This window comes from Alligator mississippiensis, chromosome 2 (genome assembly GCF_030867095.1).
Source record: "Alligator mississippiensis isolate rAllMis1 chromosome 2, rAllMis1, whole genome shotgun sequence".
Classification (NCBI taxonomy): Eukaryota; Metazoa; Chordata; order Crocodylia; family Alligatoridae; genus Alligator; species Alligator mississippiensis.
In genome coordinates this window covers 96,162,696-96,188,453 of record NC_081825.1, presented here as the reverse complement: position 1 = coordinate 96,188,453, position 25,758 = coordinate 96,162,696, and the positions used below count along the sequence as shown (strand labels likewise).

Genomic DNA, 25,758 nt, shown 5'->3' with positions numbered 1-25,758 from the left:
GCAGACTCAGACATCGGTCTGTCAGTCCTCTCTCTCTCCCACTCATCCCCTGACCTTTGGGTCTCCATCTCCCTCCTCTTACCTTCAATCTTCTGTTGCATTTCTGTTCAAATACTCTTGTTTCCTATGACCTCATCCCATTTGCCCTCATCTCTCTTTCATGAATCATATCTCTCCCCTTCTCCTTTGTGCTGAAGGAAAGTTGTCTGTCAGAAAATAAGTAATCAAGCCTTCTCATCTCTTCCTGAAAATAACTTTTAAAAACCCCAAACAAACAAATAAACCTTTACAAGTGTCTTTGCTTATTTGAGCGAAAAAAATTCTTTCATAGATTTTACGAAGTCAAAAGAAACCATTATGATCACCTAGTCTGAACTTCCTTAGGAGTTCAAGTTGTAGGATTTTATAAGGTAAGTGCCACATCAAGACCATAACTCCTGGCTGAAACTGAGCATCTCCTTTAGAAAAGTAGCCCATCTGTATGTAAAGGTTGTAATAAAGAAACCACCTCACCCCTGGCTAAATTGTTTCAACAGTCCCTCACTGTTAGAAATTTGTTCCTTATTTGTAGTCTGAAACGGTCTAGCTTCAACTTTCAGGCATTGGATCTTTTCTGTGCGGTTGTCTGCTAGATGAAAGAGTCCTCTACTGTAAGAAATCCTCTCCCTGTGCAGGGGCTGATAAGCTGTGATACCAGCTGTGGACCAGATTCTGCTTCATGAAGAAGAGAAGTCTAAGGCACAATATCTTTTTATGTAAACTCTTCTTTCCTGTGGTAATGCTTATGTAGCGACAGATTTCATTTCAGGCATTTGTCTGGAAAGTTTTCTTCTAAGGCAACCCTAACAATACATTTGCAAATATATCAGATACTAAGATAGATTTACCAGAATGCTAACACAGAGCACCTAGTTGCAAAATTTGCTTAAACAAACAGTATTTTCTTTATTTGTCTTTCCCTATGTCAGTTAAACATTACTTTATTGTTTTACCTTTTTTTCTCATAGCAAAATGAATAATTGTTTGCCTGTTTCCTCTCTCACTCTATCCCTTTCATCTGAAGCTACAATGATCCTTTCTAAAGCTTTACAAACAGAAGGAGTTTTCATGATATACAAATACCACCTAATTATTGTGCTCCTGGTGTTGAAGAAAATAAATTATTCTTTGATGCTATATCTTCCTTTATATTACTTGACCTTTTACAACTTTATATGTTGGTTTTAATTTCAGTTCTTTTTACAACACATGGCTAAAATTTCTTAGACAACAGTGCACATTCTCATTCTTTGTCTGCTGCTTTTCAGATATCCTCAATTATGTAGATAATAAAAACAAGAGAGTAATGCCTTTCTCTCTGGGAAGGTATGTTAAATACCAATCTTCTTCTCTGTGAATTGGAAGATTATATTAGGCATTTCATTTTGGCATTTGGAGCATTTACAGCCATGGATACTACTGCACAGCATGAAGTCATCTGTCTGAATTCTCTCTACATAGTCTCATCACTCAGTCATATACCTGTAGTATAAAATAAAAAAAATCAAACACCATGCACTTTTTCTGCTTTCCAGCTCTGAAAAATTATTAACATTTGTTCTCTTTAGTCTGACTTTTTTTTTATGCCAGGGGGCATAAAATAATAAGACAGAAATATGAGGGAGTTCAGAGGCAGGTAAACTCTTTTGTGTTATGTTAAAAGGAGCTCATGCAGAGAGTAAAACTATTACAGGCCAGAAAGGACTTAAGCACCTAAAGCAAGACCAGATGCTTAATTGGAGTGGGGCAACCAGGGAAGCTGCCCCAGGGAGACAGTAGTTACATAAAGTCACATGCTTTGGTGATTCATATTAATGTCATGTGACCTTTTAAAAAGAAATCATTAGGGGTGTGCGAAGGGGGCCCTATTCAATTCGGATTCGGATTTGGCCCAAATCAGGGACAGTGATTCAATTAGTTGATTCGGATCACTGTCCCTGATTTAATTTGGCTGAATCTGAATATGAAGATTCAGTTCTGATTCGGAGAATCAGTGATTTGGACATGGACACAGTTTTACATGTTTTTTCTACATACCTCAAGGTACCAGTGCAGCTTGTGATTGCTGCGATGCTGGGGTGCATGGAGCATCCCACAGGAGTGTGGGGGGCCCTCCACGTGCTCAGCGGTGAGCCTGGAAGTGGATTGGAAGTACTTCTGGTCCACCTCCAAGTCTGCTAGGGAGTGCACTGGGGGGCCTCCCGCACCTCCCTGGCTCAGTGATCGGCTGTGGAGAGACCCTGGGTGCCCCACCAGACCCAGGAGGCACCAGACACCAAGCCAGGAGGTATGTGGGGGGCCCCAGCGTGCTCCCTGGTGGACCCAGAAGTGGAGCAGAAGTGCTCCTGGTCCACTTCCAGGTCTGCTGCTGAGCACACTGGGGAGCCCCCCTTGCTTCTGTGGGACACTCCACCCTCCCCAGCATCACAGTACTCATGAGCCCCTGCTACCTAGAGGTATGCAGAGAAAAACATGTAAAGCTATCTCTATGTCCTAATCTCTGAATCTCTCCAAATCAATTTGGAGGGTTATGATTTGATTCAAAGAGATTAAAAGGGCCCTCTGATTCAATTTAGATTTGGAGGTTCAGCCACCGAATCGGGGACTGAAACTGTGCATGGCCCTAGAAATCATGCATCTCCAATCAGTTCCTGGTCTTTGGGTACAAAATCTTGCCCCCACTACCTTATATAAACAGGGGTCTAAAAACTGTAGAGCCAGCTAAGTACCACTATGCCAATGGATTCAGCAGGCCAAGAGCCAGCACCAGAGGACTCAATAAGATCTGTGAAGTGTCGTCATCACATAGAAATTATAGAAAAGTAGGACTGGAAGGAACCTCCATAGGTCATCAAGTTCAACCCCCTGCGTGAGGCAGGATCCAAGCCATCCTATACAAATTCATAATCTAACCCCTTAGTAAAACCACTGCCCACTCTGATACAACACAAGACATAACACCCTAACCTGCCACAGGTTGTGCATTCTCCATCCTTGGAATTTTTTAAGATTCGGCTAGACAAAGCTTTGGCTGGGATGATCTATTTGGGAATGGACCTGCTTTGAGCAGGGATTTGAATAGGAAGTCCCTTCCAACCATAATTTTATATGATTCTCTGATTGTAGTCAGTCTCATGGATGAACCCACTTTTCCCAGAGTGCAAAATGTATCTTTTATGACTGTTCAACAGAGGGAGACAAATTTTGCCTACAGATGGGGCAGAGGTGCACATGGGTGGATCTAGGATTTTAAAAAGGGGGAGACAGGTGGTGTGGTGCATCATCACATATAAAATGGAAATAGAATAGAAGAGAGAGATTAGTTTACCAGGAACAACTAACAGATAGCAAAACTGCAGAAGAAACTATAACTTGATTAATGGAACATAAAGATCATTTAAAAGAAGAGAAGGTTGTTAACACCTGTGGCGTGAAGAAAGATTAGCAGGAATCAGGCACACTATAGAGATCCATGAAGGCAATTGCTCAGCAGTGCTTGAATAGAAGTGCTGCTGCCTCTCCTGAGCACCTGGTTTTAAAGTCTGAGTCGAGCAGGAATCAAAGAAGGGTGCACGTGCACTACATGGGATCCACCCTGGAGGTGCAAATTTTCATCCAAATCTGAATTTTCTCAGCACTCAAGTGGTATTCAGATATGACATTTTCTTTCAGCGCTATCTACTTTTTCTTTGAATTTGGCAGTCTGACTTTATAGCAGGTAACACAGGAATTTGAGATTTTAGATTAGTAGCTTTCACAACATGGTTGGTTCTAGCCACCAGTGTTTTGAAATTACCATGTAGAACTGTTCCTGTTCTATCAATCAATCGATAGATATTAAAAAACACTCACAGAAATAAAAGGCTTACTTACTGTATTAAATATATATGTGTGTGTGTGTATAGATATATCTATACACACACATCTATCTATCTATCTATCTATCTATCTATCTATCTATCTATCTATCTATCTATCTAGGGATAGCTAGATATAGATCTAGCTATCTATATATATACATATATATAGATAGCTAGATAGATATAGATAGTTATAAGTAATGCAAGAATATAAACCTTTTGGCTTTACTCTAGGGTTATAGTCTCTTAATTTTATGTCCATCCAATTATTTCCCCTTGGCTACTCCCTTTAACTGTGTTAATTATTTGTGTACTATGACAGTCACTGTTCCAGAGAGACAGCAATGCCTGCTGCACATGTCCTTACAGCATTGTCATTCAAACACTGTTCATTACTTCTGTGAAAGGATTTGCAATTTACTGTCTCTCTCGATCTTCTTTTCCTTCTACACAATTTGTGGAGAATGTATAAAGCCCTTATGACAATTCCGTGCTATGTTACAATTCAAAAGCCTGATTCTATGGTACACTGCCTAGGTTTCTGTAACTGACCCCTAATGAAAATTTCTCTCAGATTTTCTGTATAAATTGGTGATCCATATAAAAATTACTGCTCTCTTAATGTTAATTATACTTTTTCCTAAGGAAAATGATCACAGCTGTTCTTTAGGAAATGTTATAGAAATTCTGTGCATTTTGGGTTTACCTTCTGCAGTAGGTTAGATTTTCCCATAAAAAATCTTTCAAGATATTAATTGATCATATTATTTTAATTTTGGGAAACTCTTCGACATACTAATAATTGCTTTAGACAATTAAGGCAAAATCCTGCAGTCCTTATTCTGCCAAAACTCCCATGTACTTCAAAGCAGGTTTTGCCAGGCTATGGATGACAGGTTTGATTTTCTATGCACAATATCGGAAAGGTATGTTGGGATTGTATAAGGGTTGGTATAACAAGTTTTAGTCAGGATTTTAAATAGGAAAGGAGAGGTATCCTAAGTGCTGACTAGGACTGAGGAAAGAGAGCTAGTTAGCTGTGTTAGTTTGAAGTTAGTCAGAAGTCAGGGTACATATGCACCTTTATAATATAACTAAATAATATATAGACAGAGAGTACAAGCTTTTGTGAACTGAAGTTCACTTCATCAGATGCTGTGAAAGGATGAGCAGAATGTAGAGTAAAGGAAAGAAAGAGAGAGAGAAATGAGAATATAAAACATGAGGGAGGTGGAGAAAAAGAGAGGGACGGGGCAGTGCTAGGAAAGAAAAGCAAATAAGAACTAAACCCGTAGGAATAAAGCGGGCCGCAATAGTTAATCCAGATAATGAAATAAGAATCCACAGTTCCTGTTTAAACCATACTTAACACAGTCCAGTTTATGGATGATTTCTTGTTCTGCAATTTCCCATTCAAACTGGTTTTTAACAAAGAAACTGAGAAAAAGCTTACAAGCTATATTTGGTGAATTCAGAGCCTCTTGTTTTCTGTGTAGAAAAAAAAAGGTCAAAGAAGGCCCTTTCCTTTTTTGCTTGCACAGAATTTTCCTCATGCTATGGCACCTAGCAACAGTTTTATCCTAGTGCACCGTTCCCTTATGATTTTCTGCCATTAGAGATATGATTCCCATGGCACAGTGAGTCATCTCAGATCTTGACAATTGTAACAATTCCAGATGGTGAGAGCATTGCTGACCCTAATTATCTTTCTAACCAGTATTCTGAACACATTGCCCTTAGATCCACTAGGGATACACCAGCTTGTAACCATTCAGATCTACGTCCACAGAGAACAAACCTTACAACAAAACGTAACGAGTAAAATAAGATAAATTGCAAGCACATTGACATTTTTCTCCCATAGTTATTTTCAATGAGAGCACAAATGTAACCATATAGAGTAGGATACAGTCATACTGTATATTACAATACTGTATATTACAATATTAAAAACAACTTGAGCACAAATGCTCATGTATGTTATTGCATTTTCAGAAAGGAAAGCTAGACTTGCATGTTCAACATAAGACTTCAAAGCTTCTAAACTGACTGGACTGGACTTTATTTCACTGATTTGAAGGCATACATCACAAAAAATGTTGGGAGAAGCATCATCATCATAATAGCAATGCAGTGTGCTCATTTCACAATATGGCCATTAAATTTAATAGTAAGTCAACAGTATATCCACTAAAAAGATGATACATAGGCTTAATTCAGTGTCAAGACTAAGTTTACCTGTTAACAGGAAATCCAGCTAAGGGTTTTTTTCTTTGGTAATAATATTCATTTTTATGTATGGTTCATTCATTTTTAATAGGTTTCTTCTTAGACTTATCCTCATTTTCCTGGCAGTATTGCTTGCTGACTTCTGAAATAGAAGTAAGTGTTAAGCAAAGCAAAAGTGAAGACGATACCTTGCTGTTTTAATCTGAAAAGTGTGTATACATTTTTCTTATAGCTGAAACCAAAATACTGAAAAATGAATAAATAAAAATTTGAGGAAATCATAAGTTAACTCCAAAGTTCTGAGTTAGATAAGTAATTTCCAGCATCAAATACATATATTTGTTGAAAACACCAGTATAAAGTACTCAAGGCAACCATATAAGTATCATATTACAGTTCCATATATTATCTATAGCTATTGTTAAATCAAGGAAATGTATTTAATTTGTTTTTAAAACAGAGTAAATTAATAAACAGTGAAAGCAAACTATTGTACAAAATATAAAAGAACCCAGCAAAAGTCTACCTGAGCAGAAGATTAACTTAACTGGTTTTGCTACTTGGAACAGCAATAGTTTAAATGCTATGCTTTATGGATCCTGGTGACAACAGTAAAACTTATACCATGTGTGGCTCACCTATGCCTTCATGGTGAAGCAATATTTGCGCATTCCACATGAACAGGTTTTATCAGAGAACCTACTATGTAACATGGGATTTTAAGGTAGTTCAAATATCATGTTCACTGCCTATTCTGTACTGGTATCTTTAACAGATATATCTAACTAATATGCTTATCCACACAGCTGGATGGGAACCGGATTGCCCATTGAACTGAAAATCCCAGAGTGCTGAAAATGTATTTATTTTTTCTCCCCATTCTGAAAGGGAAGAAAACCAAAAAATTGAAACTGCCTAAACAACAAAGACACTCCATTTGGGGCAGTCAAAATGTTTGTTTCAATAAAATGAAAACATCTCATTCTGATTGTGGCGTTTCCAAACATTTTAAATGTTATTTTCATTCAAAAATAAATGTTTCAAAGTTTTTTGTTCCAAACATGTTGCAACAGAATGTTATGACAGTTTAAATGTAATTTAATATAATTTTGTTAGTGTTGTTAAAAACATGATTATGTTTCCATTTGACAAAAATTCCAATTTGACAAAAATAGCTTTTTAATTAAAAGAAATCAGCAATAACATTTATTTCCAGTTATAATTTTCCATGTTTGTTATATTCAGTGATCTGAAAAAGTATAGTGGCATAGTTGTCTACAAGTTAAGAATTAAAAATATAAGTATCCCTATTCCCCAATGTCATATGAACACATGTAGAAAAGAGGAATTTCATTTTCATGGTCAAAATCCTTATGGGCAGCATCACATCAAACAGCCTATGCTGCCTTATGGGTACCCAAAACCTCAGTTATCACCTCTCTAGCTGCCAATTTCTGAACTACAGTTATACAGCATCAGTACAAAAATAAATAACTGAAATTTTGGGAGCAAAGTAATTTAACGTAAAAAATAGTACAAGATATAGCATAATATAATGACGTGTATGAAATTCATGTTGATTAAATTCATGCTTACTGTAAACCCTGAGGTCTGAATTTAGGTAAATCTTCTGTAGAAATTCCAGTTAATCTCTATAGCAGAGGTTCCCAACCCCTGGGCCGTGGCCTGGTACCAGGCTCCAAAAGGTTGGCTGCTGGTCCACAGGAGAGTTGGCTGCCGGACTGAAAGTCCAGAAGTGACCGGCATACTGCGGACTGGCAGCCAACCCTTTTAGTATAAAAAAGGGTTGGCTGCCAGTCCACAATATGCCAGTCACTTCCAGTCTGCAGTATGCTGGTCTGCAGTCACTTCCAGTCTGCGGTCTAAAAAGGTTGGGAACTACTGCCCTATAGTGTGTATTGCAAGAAGTAGGGGGCCTTGATGTGGAAATTAGGTGCAGTCTGCAGCAGTGTGTTATGCCTTGTTTATTTCCTTGCCTCTCCTTGAAACTAGATTTCAGATGTATGCTGAAATTTCACCCTTCATTGCCTGATGAATGTGACTTCCTAAGGAGAGGACTATATATGTAATATTAATATGAATATAGTATGTTGCTTATTATCCTGTTTACATAATCATTAAGAAAGGCTAACCTTAGACAGCCTCACAAAGAACTTCAGGAAGAATGGTTATTGCATTTCTCTTAATTCCCCTTTATATGTAACTGCTGACACGAGAATGCTTCCTATGCACATCTTTTTTCTCTTTCACTGATACACCTAGAGAAAATATAATCCACACCCCCTCCACCTTCCAGAGTTGTGGTAGAAAATTACTAGGTCATGGGCGGTCAGTTCAAGGGGAGCATCTTAGATTGGGGGGGGGGGTGGGGGGGTTACCAATTTCTGCCAAGAACAAGCCAGGTTTCAGGCTGAGTCCAGGATGTCAAGTCAAAGGTTGAGACAAGGTTGTGATCAGGACAAGAAGCTGATTCAGGCTAGGAGGTCAAAGACAGGAATAAGTGCAAACAGGAATAAGCACAGAATCACAAAGTAGAGGGTCAGAGCATGGAGTCAGTTTTAGGCATTCTAGGCAGGACAGAAACACAGCAAGGGTCAGGTACAGATATTACACTTGTACTGGTATAAACCAGATTTGGAAACTGGTCTAAATCTGTAACGGTACAGAAATCTGGCATATGTTGACTGGTTTAAAAATGGTGGAACCTGATCAAAGATAGCTGTGGATCAATGTGCACTCAAACTTAATTGATTTAGGTTAGACTGGTGCATGGAACTTCTGTATCAGATCTTTTATCAATTCAAGTTAGGTCGCTATCCTCCAGCATCCCAGGCTCCTTTGCAGCCCCTCACAACTTCCCTCCCCCCACCCCTGCAGGGTGGTGCACTAGCACTTGCCCTGTGTTCAGCTTGTCTGGCTAAGTACCCAGCTGGCCCCACACCCAGGCTCTCACTGAGCCAATTCAGCACAGTGGCTGATGACGCTGCAATGCAGGGAAGCATGCTCAGCCATGTCCTGCAGCCCATTTGGGCTTTCTGGAGCTGCACCTACTCACAGGAGGATGGGGGTCCCTGGGTGGGTATGCAGGAGCCCACCCAGGGACACCCATGCTCTTGTGAGTGAGTGTACCCCAGGGAGCAGAACTAGGCAGCAGGGGATGGGCAAGCACGGTTGCCTCTGCTGCCTGCCTGCAACTGACAGATGTCTGTGGCTGGTGATGATATTAGGGGAAGGAAGCAGGGTGCTTGGCTGTTCCTGGCAGGCAATCAGGTGGCCTGGCTTCTCAGCTGCACTCGGCAGTCTCTGACAGCCTGGGGAGCCCTCTGGGAGGTGTGCAGGAGTGTTCCCAACCTGCTGGCTTTGGTGCTCTGTTTACAAAATGTGTGCTCTGTTTGCTCCCAAACTAACCTACGCCATTCACAGAAATCCATGTAAGTTTGATCGACTCCACCTTGGGCTTTTTGAACACCTGTACTTAGCCAAGGTCACCTCTTGTCCAGAGGGCTATTCTGCTATCTGGTCTGAGATTATATAGTCAGTGTGGGTAAAGCCTTTCCCTAAGGGATGACTCAGCCTGATTGCCAGTGATTACCTCCAGCTGGGGCTCAACACAAGATCAGACCCAGCTGGGCCTTGACTTATTACAGAAATAATATAATTGATGACAATTATAACACAGAGATAAGATAAGAGACATTGCAGACAGTGATAATGCTTTTAAAACTCTTTTATTAAAAATGCTAAAATATAAATCTTTTACAAACAATTCAACCAAATGACATTCCTATTTTGAACTATTTACATTAAAATATCACTTTAACAGCCACCTGACAACATTTTTGCTGGTATAAACAGTATTTCCATAAATTGAAAGTGCAATAATAGATTTTTTTTTTTATTAGACTGAGCTTATGAATTATTATTTGCTTATCTTATCTGTTTTGTAGATACTGGTTTGTAGAGCTGTTGCTAAATTGATATTTATGGACTACTGAAGTGCAAATATATAACACCAAAACAATTCTTCCTCTGTATTGAGATAAGTTAAAGGGAATCCTAAACTTCATGAAGTATCACTGTACTGTACAATTAACTCTAAGTAGCATTAGCTATCAGTAATATATATGCACATTTTTAACCACTTGTAGAAAAGAAGATTGTCCTTAATTGCCATTTCCTTTACATATTTTCCCCATATTACATGATGAAAATACTTATTTATGAAGCTTGCATCTATCTGTATCAATGAATGACTAATAATTACTGGATCAATTGAAGAAAATGAAAAGAAGGATAACAATTTCTTAGGACAAATCAAACTAGGAGAAAATTTAACATTGTACAAATAATACCTTTAAAAATACAGTCTTTTTTCTCAGTTTATGTTGATGAGTAGTAACTTAAACAAATAATCAGTAATAATGATAGAAAATGACAGTAAATTGGGTCAGCATAGATCAGATTAACATCATAACCAGCAGTAAGTAGCAGAGTCCTAAACAGTGTTCAGATACTAGTGGCAGACAAGTTTCTTTGGGTAAATCCGATATCTTTTATTAGACCAACTCAAATAGTTGGAAAAATTCTTCTTAGCAAGCTTTCTGGCACAAGCACCCTTCATCAGGGTGAGGAAGCATCTGCAGATGGTCTACCACTAGTATCTGAACACTATTTAGATGTTCTGCAGATGCTTCCTCAGCCTGATGAAGGGTGTTTGTGCTGGAAAGCTTGCTAAGAAGAATTTTTCCAACTATTTGAGTTGGTTTAATAAAAGATATTGGATTTACCCAAAGAAACTTGTCTACGTATGTCCTTACACCAACACAGCTACAAACTATACCCTAGATAGTGGGGTTTTCGGTGTTATAGTTATGTAGTTAAACTAACAGCTAGTTTCCCCACTGGTTATTTTGCAAATCTGAGAGCTCATCTACATGGGATCACTCAGGAAATACAAGGTGCATCAACTAAAGGCATAAATTCAATGAACAAAAGTTAAAGCAGTAAATGACATGTGAGTACTCTTATTCAGGAATAAAGTGGTTTGAGGTCTCTATAGCTTAAGTCTACTCAGAGATTGGGTGGGGATCTGATGATCTTGGAGATCAAGGTTGTGAGGAAAACTAGACAGGAAAGGAAAAGACTGAGAGCCAATACACATAAAAAAGATGAGTTGCATGGAATGAAATTATATTAAAAATGTGTAAGCTTGAAATAAGAAAATCCGAGATGAGAGGAATGAGAGCAGTGTCTGGGGAAAACCAAAGAAGCAACCAAGTTGGGGACTGGTCCAAATTCACTGTGGTCAATAGAAAGACACAAAGGGCATTTATACATGTGCTCTGAGCATGGAGGGGAGTGGGTAGTTAATTACAGTAGCTCCAAGAGCTGCTCTGATTCAAGTGCCCAGAGCATCTCATGTATCAGTTTAAAAGTAGCAACATGGGCACTTTAAGTGAAGCGTCCCTGCTCGTCTATAGGCACCCAAAATGACAAAATGAGCAGATGAATACCTTGGAGAACAGAAAAGTCAACCTAAAACAGGTGGTCAAAGAAGGGGGCAAAAAGAAGAGATGGCCAGTGTAGATGATCTGATTTAAATAGAAGATTTGAATAGATGATCAGCAGGGAACTTAGAGTCTCCACAGATTTTTTAAATAACACCTTGAGATTAGATACACAGATTAGATAGTAAATCAGTCATTGAAATAAGTAAATAATGTACAACAGGAGAAAAACCAACCAGCCAAACAAAAATCTAAGTAAGATGTTGGTCTAGTGCTATATTCAATACATATTTCTTATTTGGGAAAAGGCCAGAAGATTGCACCACAAGAACGCCGGAACCACAGGAATGTAGTTCTCATTAGGGACCTACTTAACTCACAGTATCTTCATGGCTTGTCTCAGTATGAAGAGCCCATTTTGTGGTTCATTTCATGGTGGCCCTGCCCCTCTGTGGTGATTGGCAGAGAAGCCCTGAGGGGAGGAGGGACGAGGGGGCAGCCGCCCTCCTTTTCTTCATTTGGCCCTGCCCCTTCACGCTAATTGGTGGAGAGGCCCCAGGGGCAAGGAGAGGATGGAGATGGGGCAGCAGCCATCCTGCTGCTGCCCGCTTTGTGTCACCCCACCAGCCAGTGCCTTCACTACCTGGGCAGACTGCAAGCTGCAAGGCCTGCCTGGGAGGGGAAGACTTAATAAAAACTTATTTTTATTAAGTTTTTTTTCCATAGATTTCACAGGCAATCCTGGATTTCATGGGTTGCCCCAGATTTTGCAGTTTCTGTGAAATCTGCAAAACCACAATTTAGGTAGGTCCTTAGTTATTGTAGCATACAATGAAATACTTTCCCTTCCAGTAGTATTTCAAGAATATATTGAATAACAGTTTGTTCTTTTTTTAGAAGTGGGTCCAGATCATTTGAATCCAAAAGCTTTAAAAGGAAGAGCCAAAGAGCTCTCTGAACAATTACATGTTGGTTTGTATAAATCTTGGAATATGGGGAAAGTTTCAGAAGATTGGAAGAAAGGTCCAGTGATGATTTTATGAATTTTAAAAAGCGTAAATGTAATAACCTGGGTAGTTATAAGCCTTTCATCCTAGCACTGATCCCAGACAAAATAATGGAAAGGCTAATATGAAACTTGATCAATAAACATTTAAGGAGATTAAATTATTTCATACCTATCCACTTGATTATATGGAAAATAAATCCTGTCAAACTAGCTAGATTTTTTATGAAATTACAAACGTATTTAATAATCTACAAATGTATTTAATAATCATGCCAACCTAATAGGCTTCTATAAGGCATTTGACTTGGTACTACACAACATTTTGATTGCAAAATTATAATAAAATCCACCTGGCACACATTAAATGGATTGTAAATTGGCTAACCTACAAGCATCAAATGTGACTGGGCAGAGGGAATCTTCATCAATGGATGGGTAAGTGTTTCCAGTGGCATCATGCTAGGATCACTTCTTATTTATACTCTACATAACATTTTTATCAAAATGACACAATGCATGTGACACCAAGATACTGAAGAAGCAGTAAATAATGAAGACAACAGGTCACTGATACAGAGTGATCTGGATCCTTGGGTAAGCTGGGTGCAAGCAAACAGTATGAATTTCAAATTGGCCAAGCATCAAGTCACGTATCTAGGAACAAAATGCAGACCAGACTTCCAGAATAATGGATTCTTTCTTGGGAAGCAGCAGATCCTGAGACATTTTTGGCAATCATAGAGGATAAATTGAACATATCATCCCAGTGTGATACTATGGCTAAAAGAGATAATGGAATCCTGAGGTGTACAAACAGGGGAGTATTTAGAAATGGAGAGTTTGCATTACCTCTTAATTTTGCTTGAATGCAATAACTGCTACAATATTCTGTCCAGTTCCACAATTCAAGAAGGATATTGATAAATTGGAGAGGATTTGATGAAAAGCCATGAAAATTATTAAAGGATCACTATGCCTAATAGTGAGAGGCTTGAGGAACTCAGTCTTTATTGAGGTGTATTTGATTTAACGTTAATATAGGGGTTGGACTAGGTGATGCCTTGGTGTCCTATCCAAACTTATCCTTTTGTGATTCACCTTGTCAAAGATAAAAAATAAAAGGATGATCGCAATCTATAACAGTTTTGACAACAGAAGTCTCTTCTGTGTAAGCCATAAAGGAATATTAAGATACATTGACTAGACAATGTCATACAAGAAATAATGAGTATATTTTAACAGGGAGGGTAATTATTGGAATAACTTAAGAATAGCTGTGGAGGATTCTCCATTACTGGGAATATTTAAATCATAATTGGGTGTTTTTCTAAGAGATGCTGTAATTCAAATAGGATTGAGTTCAGAGAAGTCCTAAGGCCTGTGTTATGTAGGAGGATCACATTGTTCCCTTCTAGCCTTATATAATTTTGAAATTTAATATAGAGGTGGAGAGAGGTCACTCTTGTGGCTTTGGCAGGTTAAGAGTGATCCTCAGGGTTGACCTAAAAGAGCAGTGTAGACTTACCCTTAGGGTCAAGTGAATGGTTGGCTTCAGTTGTTTAATCTTCCCTAAAGCTCTAAGAATTCATCCGGTGTAAAACAACAGGAAGTACCCACTTCTAGAAACCTACAGTAATTGAATGTTTTACTACCTTTAATTGCGCGCTATCACAGAACAGGTGTCACCTCTCTTGTGAAACTGTGGCTGTTTGTAAATCAGGTTAGATAATCTCATTTGTGTCTGCTGCTCTAGTAATGCCCGTTTCTATCTCTGGAAAAGGCAGGTTTTATTTTTATTCAATAAAATTTAGGATTATATCATTACATTATGTTCTTAACAGAAAAACTAAAACTTGCAATATAGCAATACTCTTTATGCAGCCATTTAGATCTAGAGGGTACAGAGTTCATAGTTCAGAAAACTAAAGAAACATGTGCACTACAGGCGTCCACACATACATCTGATGTGCTGATCAGGGAAACAGTTACTGAGAATGTACATGGCACATTTGTGATCTGTTCTCAAGTGCCCTCAAGGGCTGAATTATTATAGCACTAACACTACAATGCTTCACCTGCCAAGGCAGGATGCAGGAGCAGTATCTTAGAGCTGGATTTTATTAGCAAAGAGAATCCCAGATGTATTATATCTGTCTGAACTATACAAGTTCCAAGAAATAGAAAAAAAAATCCCCAGAGATACTGATTTACCACTATGTCCAGCTGTGCTCTGAGATCAAGTTGAAAAGTGGGTGCAGGGATGATGATGGATTCAGGGCCATGAATTCCTAGTATGGGTTAGAGCAGGAGAGTCTGCTAGCATTGCTTTTGTAAAGTCCTTTACATAACTGGAAGATTGGGCATAAAGAAGTTCAGTTTGGTTGTACTAGTGCTTGAACCACAGGGAATGGGACATGATTTGCAGAGGAGCTGGTTACATTCCCTCCATAAATTCTATATCAGAAGAAATTCTTCTTATGAAGAGGAAGTTCTGTGTTAGGATCTCCAGCTGTACAAGGTATTTGAGTTAGACAAGCAATTTTCAAACAGGGTGCTGCCACATCCAGTAATCTAAGATCCTTTCAAAGGTGCCTCAGGTGCCTTACAATATTAGCACTATTAGCTGTACAAAGATGATTCACAAGATAAACACAGAAATTTCAAATAGGAATCCAGAATGTTAAAAACATTTTGACCTGTTGTGATCCCAGTTCCTTACAACAGAAGAATTGTTCTGTTATTTTTCTGCAGTCAAAAACTGAGTGAAAACTGAGAGGTGACATATTCTGTGGGGTGTCTCAAGTCTAATGAGAGGTGTCTCAAGTTGAAAAAGATTGAGAACCACTGGGGTAGACTCTGTATTGGATTTAACCAAATGCATACTTCAATAGGAGCAGCATAATCTTTGGACTCTTCACAAAACTTAAACCAGTATGGCCACACCTGTGCCTCCTTGCCAAATGGACTTCTTATAGAGGCCAAAAGGATGAATCTGAGGGGAGCAGGCACATAGTATATTTTTCTTCATGAAGAGAGGAGAAAGGAGGAATGTGACAGAAACCTTTTGGGGTATGGAAGAAGTTGGGAAGAGGAGGAGAAAAGGATTGATGGGAAATTAAGGAAGTGGAGCCATCCCATCAATGTTTGCACTTATAAAAATATTAGACTGATTCTGACTACTAAAGAACTCTGCAGCTAATGAAATTGTCACAATACTTAGTGTCATATCATTTTCAGAAACATCATCCTGCACTTATACTATCTTCCCATCAGTACCTTCCAAGGAGTGAAAGTACTGGAGGAGCATTTACGTTCTATCTGCTAACAGACCTAAGCAAATGCTAGAAAAAATGTGCCTGAAAACATTCATTTGAATTTTATTTTTGGACAGATATATGCTGGAGAACAAATGTAATGCCATAAAAATGTGATAACCCAATCTTTGAATATATAAGCCTGATTCTCAGAGTTAGACTCATTCTGTCAGGGAAAATGAAATCACCCTGCATGAGATGTCAAATGCTGAATGCTTGCTGCGAACTCCTTGAGACCAGTGTACAAACCAAGTACTGTGTAAAAGCTATCAATTAATTAATTTTCAGTAATGAACAAATTCAAGAGATGTGTCAGATGTTTGTAAACAATCTGTAAACATACAGATCAACAATATTCCTAAATTATTTATCTCAAATTATTCAAACTGTTCAGAATGCTTACTCTCCAAAACATTAGCATTGCTATGAAAGGATAACTAGTACTCTACCTTTTAAGAAACAAATTTTACATGGAACATATTTTTTTTAAGTACTAGTTCAAAAAACAAAATTGAGCACAATTCTTGGGTGCCAAGATCTTTGGATTCTTGTTTTTAAACTTCTCAAGAGACCCAATTTTGAGAGTGTTCTGGGCTTCCATCCTTTCACAATCAGTTCTTTAAAGCATCTCAAATTAGGTACTCAAAAATTGAAGCAGCTGAAATCAGGAGTTACTTCTGAATATCTTGGCCAGGAAGTTTCAGGTGCAGTGTTCAGTATAAGTTGGTACCAAGTTGTCTGATATTTCATAATGCTTTACAAAGAAAGTACCTTAAATTAAATAGCCCTGGAGTTTACTGTTATTAGATAAAGCCCTGAGTGGAAAGTACTGCTGAGAGGACAGCTCTGAATATATAGAATTATAGTGTGTAGCCCAGTAACTGAGGAAATCTTTAAATAATAAGTAAAGTAATACTTTCCAGTCTGTAGTGCCTTTCATCTAAGAATCTCAAAGCACTTTAGAAATACTATACTCCTTTTAGGCTGCAGCCTGCTTTACAGGCGTTCTTCTGTAATGTAGATTCAGTAGTCTAATTTATTTGGCATCAAATCTGGTGTCAGTCATAGCTTTTTACTTCACCAATGGGAGAATCCTATACAAATTATTCCACTATGATGAAAAATTGAATTAAATTTAAAAAAAACCCCTGCATGGGCATGAATGTAGGAGTCTGATTTAAGCTGACTAAAACAAGGACATTCAAAACTATGAAGCCATGGATACAAAAACAGCTACCTGAGTGGACTTACATACCACAACCTGCACAGGTAAAGGATAATGGAAGCGTCTCTCTCTATTAATGTTGAATTTTACTGCAATGTAAGTTTAAATCAGATCCTCAATCTTAATGTAACACATTTCTATGCTTTTTTTTCTTGGTGATGTGTTCATTATCCAGAATTCATGAAGCAGGAAAACACAAAAGCATTTGCTTCTCTGGCTGTTGGAGATTAAGTTCATTTCCAGTTTATTCAGTATCTGTGGGACTAGGAGCTTTGCTTGCAGCTTCTCATTAACCAGTTCAGCACCATTTTGACATCAAGATTCACAATTGCTGCATATATGCTAAAAAGATAAACAGCTTCTGTTACAAAATTTGGTCACTGCAGTTCCCCAGAGAAGTGTATGCAGTACTAGTGGTTTTATTTTCAGTCTGCAACACGTTATCAGAATGCAGATACCTAGGCCATAGACTCTCTTAAATCTCTAAGTGACACCAGACAGAGCAAGCAGGGGCTGATTTGATTTCTCTCTTGTCTGGAGAAACTATTCAATGAAAGTTCTCTCCTAATTCTGGGAAAGCCCTGAAAAAAAAATCAGATTTCCCCACAGATTCTGCCTTGTGAGAGCCAGATTGAAGACTTTTATTAAATCTATCCTTGTATAAATGAAATTGTCTTTTTTTTTTCTGTTCCCATTGCTTCCACCTAAACAATTTACTCTCTGGCACCTTTTCTATAATCTGTTTGCTCATGTCGACATAAATTAAAAAATGTTATAGGTCTCCTAAATTTGCACTAGAACTGACCACACAGTGGGTTGGATCATCCTTGCAGACTTAGATATTTCACTTCACTGTGGAGAAGATGGATACTTCTGTATCACAGAGGGGGACATTCATTAGATTATTTTGACAGGGTCACTGTTAGGCTACCTGCTAAAGTCTTGTGGATTGTTGGTAGCAAGAATCCTGTCAAGAGTGGTTAAACATCATCTAATCTCTGGTCAACTTCATTCCAGAAAAGAGCCCCAAACTCACAGAGTCATTATGGAGAGTCTTCATAAGGATCTTTGAAAGTGCAGAATGACACTATGGCATGATGCCATAGTGAATTATCAGATAATTCATCATGGTATCATTCAGAATTATTCATAAAAATCATATCATAATTATTATCCAGTAGTGACAATTATTACAGAGGTGATAGAGGGTTGGTGGGTGGTGGTAGGAAATCAGAAAAATACTGAATTAAACCATAGTGAATTCTTGTTCTCTCTAGTTACAGAGGCACAATCAAAGGACAGGGCGTTTAAAAATACTATCTCCTTTAAGATCCACTATTTAGAGTTAGCAGGTTAAAACTACAGGCAGACTATTTATGGTCCTTTGTGCTGACATACTTTTGCTGTGAATTTCTCAATTTTTTTTTTGGGGGGGGGGAGGGAGGAAGCTACATTATTCTGTTCTTGGTCTAAGTTAAATGAAGAATATAGAGTTGGAAGTTTGAGATACATCCAAAAGGTACTCTGAGGAAAAATCTGTATTTTCCCATTTACAAATGAGTTAGACTTCTTTGCAGAAGGGTAGGGCAAAAAACTTGAAATATAACATTTCATGCTTCACTTGCCTCGTCTGTACCTAGAAACGGACTGACACACAGAGGAAATGGAACAGATATGTGGATAACAGAAATAATTTATGCAATCTAAGATGCTACCAAGTCTACAGTTGCTCTTTATCTAACTGCAGCAGTGGAGTTGCAACAAATCGTGCAGTTATGTAATGTTGTTGTTTGGCGTATGAATTTATTGAAGTTTAAAAGCTGTGGGGTTAGCCAGTGTTTTTAAATATGTTCTTTTTTGTTTCTATCTTTTCTCATCAGTTTTACCCTTTCAAAATGTCTAGGAAATGAAATAGGAAAATTGCATGGGTGAAACGTTCTTAGGCTGCAAAATGTTTGAATGTCCGTTGAAGTTAATAGGGATACTCATAAGCTTAAAGCTTTGCATGAATTTAAGTACCCTAAAAGAATTGGGGCCTAGATGAGGAAGTGAGAACAAGAAGCCTGTCACTCCCTTCCCATCTCCCTCTGTCTGATCCGCCTCCCCCGCCCCCAAAGTTTCAATGCAGAAAGTAGTGATTAGGTTATTTTGTTTCCTTTTATTATGCACCTATGGCTGTTTTGCCAGTAAAGCATATCCTGTTTCGGTAAGATGTGGGAACCTGATTTTCTGCTTCATGGGAAATTCCACAAAATCCTTACCATTCTGAAATGGACAGATCTAAAACAAAAAAATTAAAATTCCCAGAAAAAACTTACAGTTTGGGAAATAACTTGTGTTGAGTCAATCAAATATTTTAATTAGATGAAATTGAAACATTTCATTTTTGACATAGACACAGCTTTTAATGTCTTTTCTACATACCTCTAGGTCAGGGGTGGGCAAAATGCGGCCTGGGGGCCAGATGCAGCCCACCAGGCCATTCTATCTGGCCTGCGGGGCCCCTAAAAAATTTAGAAAATTAATATTAATCTGCCCTGGGCTGCCTGTCATGTGGCCCTCAATGGCTTGCCGAAACTCAGTAAGCAGCCCTCTGCCTAAAATAATTGCCTGCCCCTGCTGTAAGTAGCAGGGACTTGTGAATGCTGCAATGGTGGGGCAGATGAAGCACCCCACAGGAGCATGGGGGGCTCCCCAGCGTGCTCAGCAGCAGACCTGGAAGTGGACCAGAAGCACTTCCGGTCCACTTTCAGGTCTGCCAGGGAGTACGCAGGGCCCCCCACCTCCCCGCCCCCAGTTTGGCAACTGGTGCCTCCTTGGTTTAAGGGGGCACCCGGGGTCCCCCTGCAGCTGATCACTAAGCTGGGGAGGTGTGGGGGGCCCCGTGCACTCCTCACTGGACTTGGAAGTGGACCAGAAGTACTTTTGCCGCCAAGCACGTGGAGGGGCCTCCCGCACTCCTGTGGGACGCTCCATCTGCCCCAGCATCATAGTGTTCACAAGCCACACTGGTACCTCAGGGTATGTAGAAAAAACATTTTAAAGCTGTGTCTGTGTCCGAATCAGCATCAAATCTTCAGATTTGGATTCAGCCGAATCGAATCAGGGACAGTGATCCGAACCAACAAATCAAATCACTGTCCCTGATTCTGGCTGAATCCAAATCCGAATTGAATAGAGCCTGCATTGCACACCCCTACTATTTACATGCTGTCCCTATGGCCCCAGTTAAGAAAATCCTTATGTTCTGTGATTAACTTCACACTGACTTTCCTTATTCAGGTCCAAGGTCTTTCTGTTAATGCTATGAGATGGCAATATTTCCATTTTACATGTTGGAAAATGGAGATGGTGAGCAGCTCAAACACATTGTGCCCAAAATCAGAGGAAGTGTAAGGTCTAGCCAATAATAGAAAACAGGTCTTCTGACTCAAATTCTTCTGCTTTAGCTGTGAGACCATCCTAAGTAGAACTACAGTTAACAATGTCTTATACAGTTGATAGATCTTCTGCAACCAGTAGTGTAACTGGGGGGTGGTGGGGAGGGCAACCAAGCCAGCAACCCTGGGCACCACCTTTGTGGGGGAGGTGTTCAAAGATACCCACCACTGCAGTGACAGCTAATCACACTGCTGCAGTCAGCATGCTGCTGAGGCAAGCCTGGGCATGGAGCTGCCTGTTATACCTCTGTTTGCAAATAACACTTAAAAACATGTAAACAGATAGAATTCTATAACTACATAATTTCAGGGGCAAAAAATTATGCCAGGAACAGTGCAGTGTGTAATAAGATACCTCTTGATTAAACTTCTTGTTTTGGTAGCAGCACGTGTTAAAGCAGGGCTGCCCAACCTCTAAGTGGCCAGGGGCTGCAGGCCTCTTGGGCCATATCAGTGGAGGCCACACACTGAGTGGGCTGTATGAGGGTGAGCCATGGGCCCCTGGGCTGCAAGCCATGCAGACGTTTACAATTGCACTGCATGCCTCTCACCCCCATCATTGCATTGTTCTCGTAGGCCTACTCTCCTGCCAGCTTCTGTGCTGTGCATCTGCATGGCCCCAACCTCACTCCCAGCTCCCCATGCCACCCTGCCCCACCCTCTATGCTGAAGCCAGGAAACAGAAGCTGGAGAAGGGAAGGAAACAGAAGGGCAAATTCAAAACAGGGGGAGCCTGGAAACTCTGGCTGCCATTGTCGCTGGAGTGATTTGGGGGGGGGGGGGGGGGATGGGAGCCTGATGGGAGCCCCAGGGCCTCAGCTGAACCCTTCAGCCCACAGACCATGGGTTGAACCACCCTGGGCTAAAGAAACCCTTGGTACTACATTCCTTGTTTAATGACGCTGTAGGCCCAACAAGCAAACACGTATGTTAAATTTACTCTAAGACACAGGGGTTGCATCCCACAGCTTTTCAGTTTTTCTTCCTTCCGATCTATTACATAATGAAAGGAGCAGGGATATTGAATGTAATACCTTTTCACAATGTCTCAGTGAGTGTATCTTGGGCTCCAGAATCTAAGCTATCATAAAAAAGGGGGGAAAAAAGAGTTAATTTTCTTATTTTCAGTGTTGTAAAAGAAACTTTTAAAATACAAACAGGGTGGTGCAGAATTTCACAAATACCCTAGAGCAGTGATTTCCCATCAGGCTGTCATGGCATCTTGGGGTGCCTTGAGGACCTTTCAAGGGTGCTGTGGGGTTCCACACAATGTTAGCACTGCTAGGTGTGCAAACATGGCTCCCAAACAAACCCAGAGATTTCAAATGGGAATCCTTAGAGTTAAAAACATGCTGACCTGCTGTGGTCTTTCTGAGTTCTTTGCAATGGAATAATTGCTCTGTTTATTTTTCTGTAGTTAAAAAATGAATGAAAACTAGGAGCTGGTATTTTCTGAGAGGTTCCTCAAGTCCAAAAAGCTAGAAAGCCACTGTCCTAGAACAATAACTTTGGGAGAAAAGTCAATTGTCTGTATCGTCACACACAACTAATTTCACAGATCAGGGCTGTCCAACTTGTGGCCTGTGGGCTTGTATGTGGTCTATACAGAGTACACAAATAGTTAGCTTGTTGTCTGCAGGCTCCAGCAGCCACCTCTCCTACTGCTGTCTGGTGGGGAAAGGACTAGGATTCCATAGGCTGCCTGTGCAGCCCACAGGGTGAAAGGTGGACAGGGAGTGTGTCCTGTCATTTGGGGGCTAAATGCCACAAAAACAGCCTGTATGATGGGAGAGACCCCATGGGGACTTCTGGTTGCACTGAAGTTGGACATTCCTGCTACAGATAATCAAAGAATGAAAGAAAGGAGATGGCTGGTTATATTAGGAAGATCTACCTAGTATATTTTAAATATCTTCTCATTAAGTCAAAAGTAGGTGGAATTAAAGAAATAATTGCCACCTTTTTCCAGTCTGATCCCTGAGTATAATAAACACCCTTTCCTCCCTGTGGACCATCTATCTAAACCTAAGTTTCTGTGTTCCTTTCCTGCCAGAGCCATCTTTTATGTACCCATGGAAGGAGCCTATGACATGTCAATGTGGGAGCAGAATCCAGCAGAAATAAATCTGAGACCCAGCAGTGTTTTATTTTAATATTTTAAGTAAAGTTTCTTTAAGCCTATAGGGGGTGGGGCCACACAAAAGCCTAAACAAGAATGGGTTTGGGGCACCAGTCTTGGTGAGAGATTTGGAAAGTAACCTTTTTTTAAAGAGTCACAGAAACATTACAATTCGCCCTTACTGTGCCTTTCCAACAATGAGTGTAAATGTTAAAGTACTTCCTCTGTGCACCACAACATTTGGTCAGACTGCATGTGACCAACACAGTTTAAAACCGCACACTTTTCTGGCAGACAAAAAACTTTAGCCTCTACCACCCTAGCCAAGCACCATCCCTGCTCAAACAGATTATACAATATTCACAAAGTGCCAAGAAGTTTGGACAATAACAGATCTGAAGAGCTGGAGCACTCCAAAGGAATGGGGCCCTGATAGAGATTTTTTCTCAGAAGCTCCTTAGCATCTGTTTATAAGGCAAGATCAAGGAGTGGTGTTGTAAACAATAGTAACAGTATAAAAACAGGTATTATTCTTTACCCATTTTTTTTGGTTATACTTCCATTCACTCACGAGTCTGTCTACATGGCACAATTCAGTCCTGCATAAAGATACTTTTTTCATAGATTTCATAGACATTAGGGCTGGAAGGGACCTCGGAAGAAAGAGTCCAGCCCCCTGCCAAAGGGGCAGGAAGTCAGCTAGGGTTGAAGGATACCAGCAAGATAAGCATCCAAAATGTTTCTTAAAAGAGTCCAGACTAGGTGCTTGCACCACCTCTGGAGGGAGTCTATTCCAGGCCTTGGGGGCTCAGACAGTAAAGAAGTTTTTCCTTATGTCCAGTTTAAAACAGTCTTGGAGGAGTTTGTGACTGTTTGACCTTGTCATCCCTTGGGGTGCTCTGGTGAACAGGTATTCCCCCATATCCTGATGTACACCCCTTATATACTTATAGGCAGCCACCAGGTCACCCCTGAGCCAGTGCTTTTCCAGGCAGAAGAGTCCCATGACTCTCAACCTCTCATCATAAGGCCTGTTCTCTGGTCCTCTGATCATGCGCATGGCTCTCCTTTGGACTCTCTCAAGCTTTTCCATATCCTTTTTGAATTGTGGAGTCCAGAATCGGATGCAGAACTCCAGCTGCAGCCTCACCAAGGAAGCAGCAGAACTGCATTAGCATAGTGTTCTGTCCTGCTTAATTAATTCTCCTGATTAGTCCCACGGGTGAAATGCCAGGATAATGTGGTTATACTCCATTCAGCACCTGTGCTAGCTCATTCAGTGCTAACTCAGGTATCTCTTCTCAGCACTAACTGTGCCATGTAGCCATACCCCTGAATACCATTCCTTCCTCTGTCCCACAGCTGAGGGATGATGAAACTGTAGCTCACAAATTACATCCATCTCCTGATAGTAAAAAAGCATTTAAATAAAAAGTTATTTTTCTATCTGTTCATTTGTTATTTTCTTCATGTATTATTTATTCTAAGAAGTCATTTAATGAGAAGCTATTATTTAAGCAGAAGCTCTGTGCAGAAATAATTGATTCTGGGGCACATGCATCTCAAAAGCTGTATGCCCTGCAGCTTTCAGCCATGTTAAGATTTTAGTTTGTGACTAGGAGTTTTAGGACATTTGGCTAGTCCTGCCTTAGTCTAATTGCTGTAGGGGTGCAGGACAGGGAAAGAAATAGTACCCAGTGAATAAATGGAAATAAAACAGATGAGAAGGTAAGAGACTTTATTCTTGAAAGCCTCCCCACCAAAGATTCCATGGGGTACACCTCAAAACTGATCAGGCTCCACGAATGGATTGAACCTGAAGCATCTATCAGGAGCCTCTGTGAATCCTTACGCAGCCTTTCTCCCTGATTTCCTGGTAGCTCATCTCCACTGGAACCGTACTACAAGGGATACTACCACAAAGGCACTGGGGATTGAGTTTTTTCATTGTTCAGCATTATATGCATTACAGAGACTAAACACTTCATGCCATTCTTACATGCAGCCACCTCTAGGGTAGATAAGCAAGAACATCATAGAACAACTTATGACAACAACAAAAAAAAGAAAAGAAAAAGAAAATATCCATATCCAATTGAAAATTGCAATAGTGATTTCTAGGTAGGCAGAACAAACTTGAGTTTGTCCAAGGAAATAGGGTTTATGCCTTTATTCTTGTGGAAACTGCCCAGATAATTTTAAAGTTGTTGGGATTTTGATTTTCATAGCTAATGAGTGTCTTCCCTCTCTACTTAAACACCATTAGTTCAGTAGTGACTTGGAGGGAAGTTTCACCTGCTGAACAGCAACAGCAAAAATGTTATTATATTGCTGGATTTCTTGTAAGCTCTGTCAAAATACTGACCATGCAGGCCAAAAACATGACACTCATTCTCAGTTCAGTAGGGCCACCTAGTGGTATGTGTGATTTTTTTTCCCTATACGACCTTTCTTTTTTGATAGCTTACAGATGAGGTATTTTTCAAATTCAATTAAAATCCGACCAATTAGGGTTTTTTGTTTGTTTGTTTGTTTGTTTGTTTTTGCTTTATTTCTTTCCCATCTTCTCTCTCTCTCTCTCTCTCTCTCTCTCTTTTTCCCCCTCTTCCTGGCACTTATACACATACACAGAGGTTTAGTGCTGAAGGATCATGTGCAAGTACCAAACTGCAGGTAGATATCTTTTTTTTAACAAATAAAAGTGCATTGAAACATTTGTTTGAAGTGCAATAAAAGTGCATATGTATTAAAACAGTTCTGACCACACATGAAGAAAAAAGGTTGCTAAAGTCTTAGAATTATTGAAGCTAACTTTAAGACTTTAAGTAATATAAGAATAGACTTAAAAGTACCTTTGATTGGCATTTGAGTCCTTTTCTTCTTCTTTTACAGTAGGCAAACATTCAGATTCAGCTAAGAAATGATAAGAGAAAAAGTCATGCTTACTCATGGCATTCTTTCAGATGTTTCAAAACTGTATTTGCTTTCTGTGCAG

At 39.6% G+C, this 25,758-nt stretch overlaps 1 protein-coding gene across 4 annotated transcripts in view; it reads right to left on the bottom strand.

Annotated features, from left to right (window-relative positions):
• Positions 1–5,945: 5,945 nt before the first annotated feature.
• Positions 5,946–25,758, bottom strand: part of TMEM154 (transmembrane protein 154) — a 38,613-nt gene continuing 18,800 nt past the window's right edge. Inside the window, exons 6-8 of one of the 4 annotated variants that reach the window (XM_019481497.2) lie at positions 25,616–25,676; positions 21,679–21,725; positions 5,946–6,270 (exon numbers count right to left, since the gene is read on the bottom strand). In XM_019481497.2, the coding sequence (XP_019337042.2) occupies positions 21,683–21,725; positions 25,616–25,676 (104 nt within the window). In that variant the 3' untranslated portion in view covers positions 5,946–6,270; positions 21,679–21,682. Of the gene's footprint in view, positions 6,271–9,861; positions 17,547–21,678; positions 21,726–25,615; positions 25,677–25,758 lie in introns of those variants that run through there. The other 3 variants (XM_014593469.3, XM_059721976.1, XM_059721975.1) reach the window with 3 other exon arrangements.